Source organism: Dipodomys merriami, unplaced genomic scaffold (assembly GCF_024711535.1).
Source record: "Dipodomys merriami isolate MVZ:Mamm:240054 unplaced genomic scaffold, mDipMer1.0.p SCAF_33, whole genome shotgun sequence".
Lineage (NCBI taxonomy): Eukaryota > Metazoa > Chordata > Mammalia > Rodentia > Heteromyidae > Dipodomys > Dipodomys merriami.
In genome coordinates, this window is record NW_027204826.1 from 1,625,918 (window position 1) to 1,637,205 (window position 11,288).

The 11,288-nt window shown below is 56.1% G+C and overlaps 1 protein-coding gene across 2 annotated transcripts; it reads right to left on the reverse strand.

Annotated features, from left to right (window-relative positions):
- Positions 1-218: 218 nt before the first annotated feature.
- On the reverse strand, positions 219-11,015 carry Chrna3 (cholinergic receptor nicotinic alpha 3 subunit). 2 transcript variants are annotated; one of them, XM_070042799.1, is made up of 6 exons: positions 10,878-11,015; positions 8,847-8,986; positions 8,703-8,747; positions 7,425-7,534; positions 5,024-6,041; positions 219-578 (listed from the first exon to the last, which is right to left on the reverse strand). In XM_070042799.1, the coding sequence occupies exons 1-6, from the start codon at positions 10,942-10,944 to the stop codon at positions 450-452; spliced, it is 1,509 nt and encodes a 502-aa protein (XP_069898900.1). In that variant the 5' UTR covers positions 10,945-11,015; the 3' UTR covers positions 219-449. The 2 variants fall into 2 exon arrangements, with proteins under 2 accessions (XP_069898900.1, XP_069898901.1); XM_070042800.1 differs by lacking the exon at positions 10,878-11,015 and adding an exon at positions 9,510-9,568 and having other exon boundaries at positions 222-578.
- Between the last annotated feature and the right edge of the window lie 273 nt (positions 11,016-11,288).

Sequence of the window (11,288 nt, forward strand, 5' to 3'; positions counted from 1 at the left end):
GGTGCTGTGGCTCAAGTGGTAGAGTGCTAGCCTTGAGCAAAAGCAGCTCAGGGACAGTGCCCAGGCCCTGAGTTCAAGCCCCAGGACTGGCAAAAAAAAAAAAAAGTCTTGGTTTTGTCTGCCTGCACTGGCTTCAAACCACGATCCTCTGATCTCAGCCTCCTGGGTCTCTAGGATTAGAAATAAGCCACCAGTGCCTGGTTGTATCATGCTTTTCTTCCCCTTTCCCCAATGGTGAGTTGAAATATTCATTTCGGTGTAATAAATACTCTTGACCTTTTTCATGCATCTTTTTTTTTTTTTTGCCCAAACTTAACTAGAACTGAAAAAAAAATCTTGAAGGGCCAACAACAAAGCTGGGTAGCTTGATCACAGGAAATGTGTTGCTATTAAGAACAACCCCCCTCAGCTGCAGGTGCACAGTGAGCATCAGACACAGGGTTCTGGGCTCACGCATCCTCCTTGGCCATCAGAGGCTGCAAGAACAGGCCCGCGGTCCCCAGGATGCACACGAGGATGAAGAGCCACAGAAAGATGCGGTCGATCACCATGGCGACGTACTTCCAGTCATCTTGAATCTGAAAACCAACCAAAGCCACAAAATGAATGCATTTTCATTGACGACGTCATTCTACAGCAGTAGCTGAAAAGCCCATGTTATCTTCAGGATGCAGAAGGCTTTTTTTTTGGCAGGGGGAGGAGGGGAAAGGGGAGGGTTGGTCATGAAGTTTGAACTCAGGGCCTAGGTGCTATCCCTGAGATTCTTGTTTTTTTTGCGCAAGGCTAGCGCTCTACCACTTTGAGCCACAGCACTATTTCCATTTTTTAGGTGGTTCATTAGAGGTAAAAGTCTCACAGCTTTTCCTGCCCAGGTTGGCTTTGAACCATAATCCTCTGATCTCAGCCTCCTGAATAGCTAGGATGACAGGCATGAGCCACCAGCGCCTGGCTTTTTGTTTACTACTAAACTATGTGGTCTCAGGAAATTATCATAGTCAACTCTAGGCAATGGAGAAACAGGCATAGAATGAGCCATGTCAGCAGGCCGGGCTTTCAAACCACCTTCTTCAGCTTCCCTTTGCTGGAACTAGAGGTGTGAACTACCACACCCAACTTTATAAATTTTCTCTCCTTCCTTACCTCCTCTCTCTCTTTCTTCTTGTTTGATTCTGGAGTTTGAACTTAGAATTTTGCACTTGCTAAGCAAGTATTCTACTGCGTGCGTGCGTGCGTGCGTGCGTGCGTGTGTGTGTGTGTGTGTTAGTCCTGGGACTTGAACTCAGGGCCTCGGTGCTGTCTTTGAGCTTTATTGCTCACTGGCGCTCACCTTCCACCATATGTTCCAAAAGTTAAAAAAAAAAAAAAAGAACCAGATAAGCCCAACCATCCCTCTCTTTCCCTTGGCTCCACCTTATACACCCCCATCTTCTTCTTTTTTTTTTTTTTTGGTTGGTTGTGGGGCCTGAACTCTGGGCCTGGGCGCTGTCCCTCAGCTCCTCAGCTCAAGGCTAGTGTTCTACCACTTGAGCCACAGCCCCACTTCTGGCTTTTTCTGCTTATGTGTCGCTAAGGAATTGAACCCAGGGCCTCATGTATGCGAGGCAAGTGTACTCTTCCACTGAGCCACCTTCCCAGCCCCAACACCCCCATCTTCAACTGGAATCTGATACACGGACCAAATAGGCTGAACACCAGGATAATTGCTGAAATTGCAGGAATATAAGACAGCCGAGCATCTTAGTGCACACCTGTAATCTTCCTGAGATCTGAGAATCAAGGTTCCAAGCCAAGCCAGGCAGACAAATCCAAGAGAATCTTATCTCTGATGAACCAGCAATAAGCTGGAAGTGCAGGTGTGGCTCAACTGATAGAGCACTAGCCTTGAGTGATAAAGTCAGCAAGCACACAAGGCCCTGAGTTCAAGCCAGTTCAGTACCAGTATGAGAGCAAGCAAGAGAAAGAGGAGGGGGGAGAGAAAAAGAGAGAGAGCAAGAGAGAAGAGAGCAAGACTTATTGTACATAATACAGCTTCAATTTAGTGTTCAGACAGGAAGGAAGAGCAATTAAACTCCAGCAATCCAGAAAGCAAAGAAAGCATAATTAAATTGAGGGGGTGGGGCATGCATCCATTGATTTAGAAGCAATAATCACATAAGAGGCAGCCTGTAATTCTGTGATTCAATTACATGCACTGACACAAGGCTGGGGCTGTAGACTGTATTTCACCCTGACAGGCTGCAGTGTCCTGGTCTTCTCCGTAACACAGACAGTCATTGTAAGGTTAGAATCTAGTTAGGACAGTGTTCTGGGTGGCTCACACCTGTCATCCTAGCTACTCAGGAGGCTGAGATCTGAGGACTGTGGTCCAAAGCCAGCCTGGGTAGACAAATGGGAGAGACTCTTATACAAATTAACCAGCCCAAACCCAGCAGTGGAGCTGTGGTTCAAGTGGTCGAGCACCAGCCTTGAGTGTAAAAGCTCAAGGACAGCGCCCAGGCCCTGAGTTCAAGCCCCAGGACTGGCATTAAAATAAAAATAAAGGCTGTGGACTCAGGCCTGACCGGAGTCAAGAGCTGCCTGAGGGGTTTCTTCCTGCCCATGAGAGAGCAAGTACCTTGCATGGCTCATAGTTCTGCAGAAATAGCTCAGTTTCCTTAGTCTCTGGCTTCCACTTGACTGGGGTTTTTCTTTTGTTCTATTTTGGGTTTTTTGTGTTTTTTTGTTGTTTTTGGTGCCTGGGGCCTGAACTCAGGGCCCTGGGCTGTGTTGGCTCAAGGCTAGCACTCTACCACTTGAGCCACAGCTCCACTTCTGGCTTCTTTGCCGGTTCATTGGAAATAAGAATGTCATGGACTTTCCCGCCCCAGGGCTGGCTTTGAACTGTGATCCTCAGATCTCAGCCTCCTGAGTAGCTAGGATTACAGGCATGAGCCACTGGTACACAGCAAGTTTTTTGGGATTGTTTTTGTTTTTTTTGCGCAAAAAAAACAAAACAAAACAGCTTGAACACAGGGTCTGGGCTCTGTCCTGAGCCTCTCTGCTCAAGCTAGCGCTCTACCACTTGAGCCACAATGCCACGTCCATGGTTAACTGATTTTTGTCTGTGAACAATGAGCTCATGGCTCTCTCGCCTCTGATTCCATTGTTGTCCAGACTTCTCAGAACCTGCCTCCTTCTCCTGGGAGCTGCTTGAATCAAAAGCATTTTTTGTTTCCACTGTGCTAGAGGCCAGATACTAGTAACTCATACTTGTAATCCCAGCTACTCACTGAGGACTGAGGTTCAAAGCCAGCCCAAGCAGAAAAGTCCATGAGACTCTAATCTCCAATGAACCACCAAAAAGCTAGATGTAGAGCTATGACTCAAGGGTAGAGTGCTAGCCTTAATGAAAATGTTAAGCACCGAGGCCCTGAGTTCAAGAAATCATTTTTAAAGCCAGATGCTGGTGGCTTACACCTGTCATCCTAGCTACTCAGGAGGCTGAGATCTGAGGAACATGATTCCAAGCCAGCCAGGGCAAGAAAGTCTGTGAAACTGTTAAATCCACTTAATCAACCAGAAAAATAGGAAGTGGCGCTGTGGCTCAAGTGGTAGAGCATTCGCCCTGAGCTGAAGAGCTTAGAAACAGCACCCAAGCCCAGAGTTCAAGCCCCACTACCAACAACAACAACAAAAATTAATTAAAAATAATTTTAAAAGTGCATATGGCAGGGGCTGGGAAGGTGCTCAGTGGTAGAGTGATGGCCTTGCATACCTGAGGCCCTGGGTTCAATTCCTCAGCACCACATAAGCAGAAAAAGCCAGAAGTGGTGCTGTGGCTCAAGTGGCAGAGCGCTAGCCTTGAGCTGAAGAGCTGAGGGACAGCGCCCAGGCCCAGAGTTCAGGCCCCACGACCAACGGGGGAAAAAAAAGTGCATATGGCAAGAATAGAGAATGCCTGTAAAAGTTATCCATTACAGCTGGACCCTGGTAACTCACACCTTTAATTAATCTACGTACTCAGCTTTATCATCGCATTTTGTACATGATGAAGTAGTTAATGCACCCATGGAAATAGCAGTCTGAGCACAGCTTCTGACTCCAAAGTCTCACCCTTCCTTCCTTCCTTTCTTCTTGTAGTATTGAAGTTTATTTTGGGGGGGGGGACTGGTCATGGGGCCTGAACTCTGGGCCTGGGTGCTGTCCCTCAGCTCTTTAGCTCAAGGCTAGCGCTCTACCACTTGAGCCACAGCACCACTTCAGGCTTTTTTCTTTTTGCTTATGTGGTGCTGAGGAATTGAACCCAGGCCCTCAGGCATGCAAGGCAAGCGCTCTACCACTGAGCCACCTTCCCAGCCCCAGTACTGAAGTTTGAAAGCCAAGCAATCTACCAGTTGGGCCTCACCTCCAGTACCTTTTAGGTTGTTTTTTGTTGGTGGTGGTGGTTTTTTTTTTTTTTTTTCCAGATAGGACCTTCTGTTTTTTTACAAAGGCAGACCTCAGACCATGATCCTCTTGTCTCCACCTCCCCAAATAGCTGGGGGTACAGGTGTATGCCTCCATGCCCAGCTTTTTTTTTTTTTTTTTTTTTTTTTTGTCAGTAGTGGGGCTTGAACTCTGGGCCTGGGCGCTGTCCCTCAGCTCTTCAGCTCAAAGCAAAAGCTCTACCATTTGAGCTACAGTGCCACTTTTGGTTTTCTGGTGGTTAATTGGAGATAAGAGTCTCATGAACTTTCCTGCCTGGGCTGGCTTTGAACCATGATCCTCAGATATCAGCCTCCTGAGTAGCTAGGATGACAGGCCTGAGCCACTGACTCTTATCCCAGCTTATGTTTTGTCAGTAACTGTTGGAACCGTGATCCTCCTATCTTTAGCCTCTTGAGTAGCTGGGATTACAGGAATGTGCTATCACACCCAACTCAGAGTCTATTATTTCTTCAGCGCCCCCCCACCCCAATTCCCCTTGCTGCACAAGGAAAACATAAGTGTGCATTGGATGACTAACCACCATGTGTTATTAAGATACAGTAATTATAATCTCTACCTCCTTTGCCTCATTCTGCGCTTTCATGTTTTCGGCGATGTACTTGACGCTGTGGATGGCGTCTCTGATCTCAGGTGACAGAGCGGAGAGGGACAGAGCGGCGTCGACAGACTCGGAGCTGGAGCTTCTGGTGAGGTTGGCGCTGAAGTTGGAGATCTTGACCCTGCGGTGCTGGCAGGCGGGGCAGGCGGTGTCGGGACACGGGTAGCCTGGCTTACAGCTTTTGGAATCGGTGCGGTTGAAACAATTCAGATTGGCGAGCTCGGCCCCGGAGAAGGCCCCAGGGACTGGAGGCCTGCTGCCCTCAGTGCTGGCCACCGGCCTGGTCATGAACATGACTTTGGGGAGAAGGTTCAAGAAGACGGTCTTCACCCAGGCTGGCATGGTGTGCGTGGTGGGCGTGCGGTAGTGCACGTTGAGCACGAACACGGTGATGACGATGGACAGCGTGACGAAAATCATGGTGAACAAGAGGTACTCGCCGATCAGAGGGATGACCAGAGAGGTGGACGGGATGGTTTCGGTGATGACCAGCAGGAAGACGGTGAGGGACAGCAGCACGGAGATACAGAGCGTGACCTTCTCGCCGCAGTCGGAGGGCAGATAGAAGACGAGCAGGGTGAGGAAGGAGATGAGCAGACACGGGATGATGAGGTTGATGGTGTAGAACAAAGGCAGGCGCCGGATGTAGAGCGAGTAGGTGATGTCGGGGTAGATCTCCTCACAGCAGTTGTATTTAATGTCGTGTTTATACCCCGGGGCTTTGATGATGGTCCATTCCCCGCTTTCCCAGTAGTCTTTGAGGTTCATGGAATTGCCGATGAGAACCAGATCGATTTTCGCTTTGTCGTACGACCAGGAACCGAACTTCATGGTGCAGTTTTGGTAATCGAATGGGAAATAGGTGACGTCGATTTTGCAGGAACTTTTGAAGATGGCGGGAGGGATCCAGGTCACCTCTCCTGTGTATTTGAGCAAAGCTTTGGTCTTGTCATCCACCTGGAAATCGCCGATGGCACTGAAATGACACACAGGGGCCGGGCTACAGCGCACCAGGGTCACCACCTCCCTGTTACCTGGCCCAGGCTTCAAATTCAACAGGTAAGAATGCTGGAAACGAGCCTGGTGCTAGTGGCTCATGCCTGTCATCCCAGCTACTCAGGAGGGCTGAGATCTGAGGATCATGGTTCAAAGCCAGCCCAGGCAGCTAAATCTGTAAGATTCTTAGCTCCAATAATCCACCAAAAGACAGAAGTAAAGGTGTGATTCAAATGGTAAAGTGCCAGCCTTGAGCAAAAGAAGCTAAGGGGCAGCGTTCAGGCCCTGAGTTCAAGGCCCAGGATCAGAAGAAAAAGAACAACAAAAAAGATAAAAGGAGCTGATGGGCTGGGAAAGTGGCTCAGTGGTAGAGCGCTTGCCTTGCATGCATGAGGCCCTGGGTTCGATTCCTCAGCACCACATTAGCAAAATGAAAAAAGCCAGAAGTGGCGCTGTGGCTCAAGTGGTAGAGGACTAGCCTTGAGCTGAAGAGCTGAGGGACAGCGCCCAGGCCCAGAGTTCAGGCCCCACGACCGGACCCCCCAAAAAAAGGAGCTGAACACTGATGTAATTCTATCCACCCAAGGAGGCTGAGATCTGAAGATCATAGTTCGAAGCCAGCCCAGGCAACAAATCCATGAGACTCTTATCTCCAATGAACCACCCCAAAGCTGGAAGTGATATCACATTTACCAATGGGATGCTGAGGCCCAGAGCCCCGCCCAACTCATCACCTGCCATGCCCCTCTTCCCTGGGATACCTCGCTTACTCCTTCTAAACCCCAGACACCCCCAAAAGTCAGACAGGGATCCCCAACCGCTTTCATTAAACACAAGGAGGATTGTTGTGGAAGCAGGTGTTTAAGGCAGCTGGAGGGGGAGGGGGGAAGGGGAAATTAAATTTAGTTACTGTCCCCTGCTCCCATCTTTCCTGGCCAAGGGGATGTGTGTATGTATGGGCTGTGAGGGGCTGTACCAGAAATGGGACCCAAGGGAGCTGTGAATTCTGCCTGGAAAGTGTCACCTTCTCCCTTCACTGCTTTCCAAATGAGTGATTCAATGATTATTCACTGGGTGCCCGTGACCAACTCCCCCCCCTCCACATCCTCCCCTCCCCCCACCCTCCCCCAGAGCCTCTTTGACCTTCAAGAACCCCATCAATGTCATGGTCTCAGCTACCTGCGCATTCCCTCTCCCCTTGCACGTTGCTGTGCATAGTAGATGCTCAAGTAATGGCTGCAGGCTAACAGAATCGGCCCTAGAGCTGAAGACCCCCAAGCCCCCAGCTGTCAGCCCTGAAGGGGGGAAAGGACCAACCTGGCCAGTCCCCAAGAGAGAGGGCTTCCCACCCCCAGCACCTTACTTGTTATACAGTACAATGTCGGGCTTCCAGATCTTCTCCACGGGGACCCGCATGAATTCCACCCCTTTGTAGTCTGAGGGGTTCCATTTGAGCTTGTAATCATTCCAGATCTGGGGGAAGAGGGGGTCCGGAAGGACCAGGCTGGCTTCACTCTTTCTGGCACCCCTGCCACCGACCACAGAGTGACCATTTGCTGGCCTGGGACTGCGCCTGCCAGCTGCCCTACCTCCCACCCTGAGGGGACCCATCCCCCCACAATTCAGAGAGCACAGCCCTTGACTAGAGCTAGCTGGGGTCACTTCCTGGACTGTGACACTAGTGCTAAACCCATACATTGAGCTCCTGCTGTTTAAATCGCTCTTCAGGCCCAGGGTGGTGGCACAAACCCCTGGAATCCCAGCCTAGATTTACATATTGAGAACGCAAAGAGTGACTTTGTCCAAAAAGAATTGTACTTATTCCCTGACTTATGAAATGGTAACTTCTCTGTACAATACCTTAATAATAACAATAAAATTACTATATACTTGTGTATGTGTATGTGTGTGTGTGTGTGTGTGTGTGTCTTTTTCAGAGAAGTCTTCAAACTCTACTAAGACGATGCCTTCCACCCAAATGCTGGTGCTCACATCTGTAATCCTAGCTACGCAGGAGGCTGAGACCTGAGGATTGTGGTTTGAAGCCAGCCTGGCAGGAAAGTCTATGGAACCCCCACCTCCCCCCTCCCCCGACCCCCAGTCAGTTGTGGAGTTTGTACTCAGAGCCTGGCATCATTGCTCACAGCTGGCACTCTACCACTGAGCTACTCTTCCCTTTCTTGCATTGGAGATGAGTCTCACGAACGTTCCTGCCTGGGCTGGCTTTGAACTGTGATCCTCAGATCTCAGCCTCCTGAGTATTTTAGGGTTATAGGTGTGAGCCTCCAGCATTGCGGGACTTTTATCTTCAATTAACTATCCAAAAAAGCTCAATGTGGAGCTGTAGCTCAAGTGGTAGAGCATTAGCATGGAGCAAAAAGAAGCTCAGGGACAGCGCCCAGGCTCTGAGTTCAAGTCGCAGGACTGGCCAGGGCAGGGAGGAGGGTGAGGGGGGTGGAGGGGGCTTGAAAGGCTCTTGGGACGGAGCTCTGGACCCCACGGGTGGGGGACAGATGAGGAGGAGCAGGGTCGTGGGGTGCTGGCTAGGGCGCTGGGCCCCCCGGGCGGGTCCCTGGGCGAGCGGCCGCAGCTCCGAGGCCCCCGCCAGGCGGCAGTGTCGAGGCGCCCACCGGCCACGCACCTGCTTGAGCCACAGGTTGGTCTCCATGATCTGATTGACCTCGTCCTGGAGAGGGAGACAGGGAAGCACGGGCGCGGGTGGCTCGGGGCTCTGGAGCCGCCCCCTGCCCCTCCCCGCGCCCCGCACGCCCGCGCCCGCACTCACCACCTTCACCAGCTGGGACATGGACACCTCGAACTGGATGATCACCGGGTCCGACACGTTGGCCACGGGCCGGATGATCTCGTTGTAGTCGGCGAACAGGTGCTCGAACAGCCGGAACTCGGCCTCGGAGGCGCGGGCGGCTGCGGGCGGGCGCGGGTCACCGCGGGCCCGGCCTCCTCCCGCCCACCCCGCGGGGCGCGCGGGGCACCCCGATCCCCGCGGCCTCAGTTTCCTTCTCGGAGGCGGGGACGGCTCTTCCCCCCCCCCCCCCCGGGCTCCCTCGCCGGCCGGGAGCCGCAGCCCAGCCCCGCTCCTGCTGTGGCCACCGGCCTTTCTAGAAGCCAGATCCCAGGCTGGCTTCCTCCATCTCCAGCGTGAGCCATGTTTGAACCCCCAGCTCCAGCCCTGTGCGCGCGCGTGTGTGCGCATGTGCCGGTACTGGGGCTCGAACTCTGGGCCTGGGCGCTGTCCCTCAGCTCTTCAGCTCAAGGCTAGCGCTCTACCACTTGAGCCACAGCGCCACTTCCGGCTTTTTTCTTTTTGCTTATGTGGTGCTGAGGAATCGAACCCAGGGCCTCAGGCATGCAAGGCAGGCGCTCTACCCCTGAGCCAGCTGCCCAGCCTCTCCCTGGGCTTTCTCGCTCCAGGCCCGGTGCTCCTCACCACGTCCGGCTTTGGGGGTCCGGGTGGAGACGAACCCCACGGAGCTTCCGGCCCAGGTCGGTTGGGAACCGCGACCCTCGGATCTCAGCCTCCTGAGCGGCTGGGGTGGCTCCGCCCGGTTCAGGGGGCGCCTCGGCAGACGCCCTCCGCGCCACGGGGGCCCTCGCGGCCGGACCGGGGCTCCCGGCAGCGGGCCGGTCCCCCGAGGCCCGGGAGGCCGGCGGGGAGGCTCTCGGGGCAGACGGGGCAGGGGGGCGAGGCTGGGGCGGGGGCCGGGCCGGGGGCCGGGGCGGGGGGCCGGGGCGGGGGCCGGGGCGCGGGGCCGGGGCGCGGGGCCGGGGCGGGGGGCCGGGGCGGGGGGCCGGGGCGGGGGCCGGGGCTTAGGCCGCCCTCCACGCCCGCCTCCGCCCGGAGACGACGCCTCCTCCCCGGCGGCCTCGCCCTCTCCCGCCACTTGTTCTCACTCGAGGCGCCGGAGCCCGGCCGGTGAGAAGGGCGTGGGGCGGCGGCCGCTCGGGACCCCAGCGCCCCAACCCGCGGCCGAGATCTGGGCTCGGGCCGCGCCCCCGAACCCCGAGCCCGCCAGGGCCCGACGAGCCCCGAGCCCGACCCCGCTCTCCAGCGCCCCGACCCCGCTCTCCAGCGCCCCAACCCCGCTCTCCAGGGCCCCGACCCCGCTCTCCAGCGCCCCGACCCCGCTCTCCAGCGCCCCGACCCCGCTCTCCAGGGCCCCGACCCCGCTCTCCAGCGCCCCAACCCCGCTCTCCAGGGCCCCGACCGCTCTCCAGCGCCCCGACCCCGCTCTCCAGGGCCCCGACCGCTCTCCAGCGCCCCGACCCCGCTCTCCAGGGCCCCGACCCCGCTCTCCAGCGCCCCGACCCCGCTCTCCAGCGCCCCGACCCCGCTCTCCAGCGCCCCGACCCCGCTCTCCAGCGCCCCGACCCCGCTCTCCAGCGCCCCGACCCCGCTCTCCAGGGCCCCGACCCCGCTCTCCAGCGCCCCGACCCCGCTCTCCAGCGCCCCGACCCCGCTCTCCAGCGCCCCGACCCCGCTCTCCAGGGCCCCGACCGCTCTCCAGCGCCCCGACCCCGCTCTCCAGCGCCCCGACCCCGCTCTCCAGCGCCCCGACCCCGCTCTCCAGCGCCCCGACCCCGCTCTCCAGCGCCCCGACCCCGCTCTCCAGCGCGTCCCCTTTGTACTCGGGCCCCGCCCCGCTCCCTTCCCAGGTCCCGGCACCCCGTGTCCCCCGACTTCTCTCTCCTATCCCGGTCCCCTCTGCGCCCTGGGCAGTCCCTTCCCTGCTCCCGGCGTCCCCGATCCCCGATGTCTCCCCAGCCCGGTCCCCGTCCCCGAGCGCCGCGCCCGTACCTGGCAGCAGCAGCAGCAGCAGCAGCAGCAGCGGCGGCGGCCGCGTCGACGCCGGGCGGACGTCCATGGCCTTCCAGGGACCCGGAGCTGGGGGTGCGCGGGCTCCTCTCAGGTCCGCGGTGGTGGGGTTCTCCTGAACCAGCTAAAGCCGGAGTGTGCGGACCGCCAGGGGCGCGGCGCAGCGGGCGAGCGGAGGGGCGTGGCGAGCGGAGGGGCGTGGCGAGCGGAGGGGCGTGGCGAGCGGAGGGGCGTGGCGAGCGGGGAGCGTGGGCGTGGCGAGAAGAGGGGGCGGAGCAAGAGGTGGGCGTGGCTATACGAGAGGCAGGGTGAGCGTCGGAGGGCGGGGCGAGAACAGAGGGCAGAGCAAAAGGATGGGGTAGGGGGGGTAGGATGAGGGGAGGGAGGGGATGG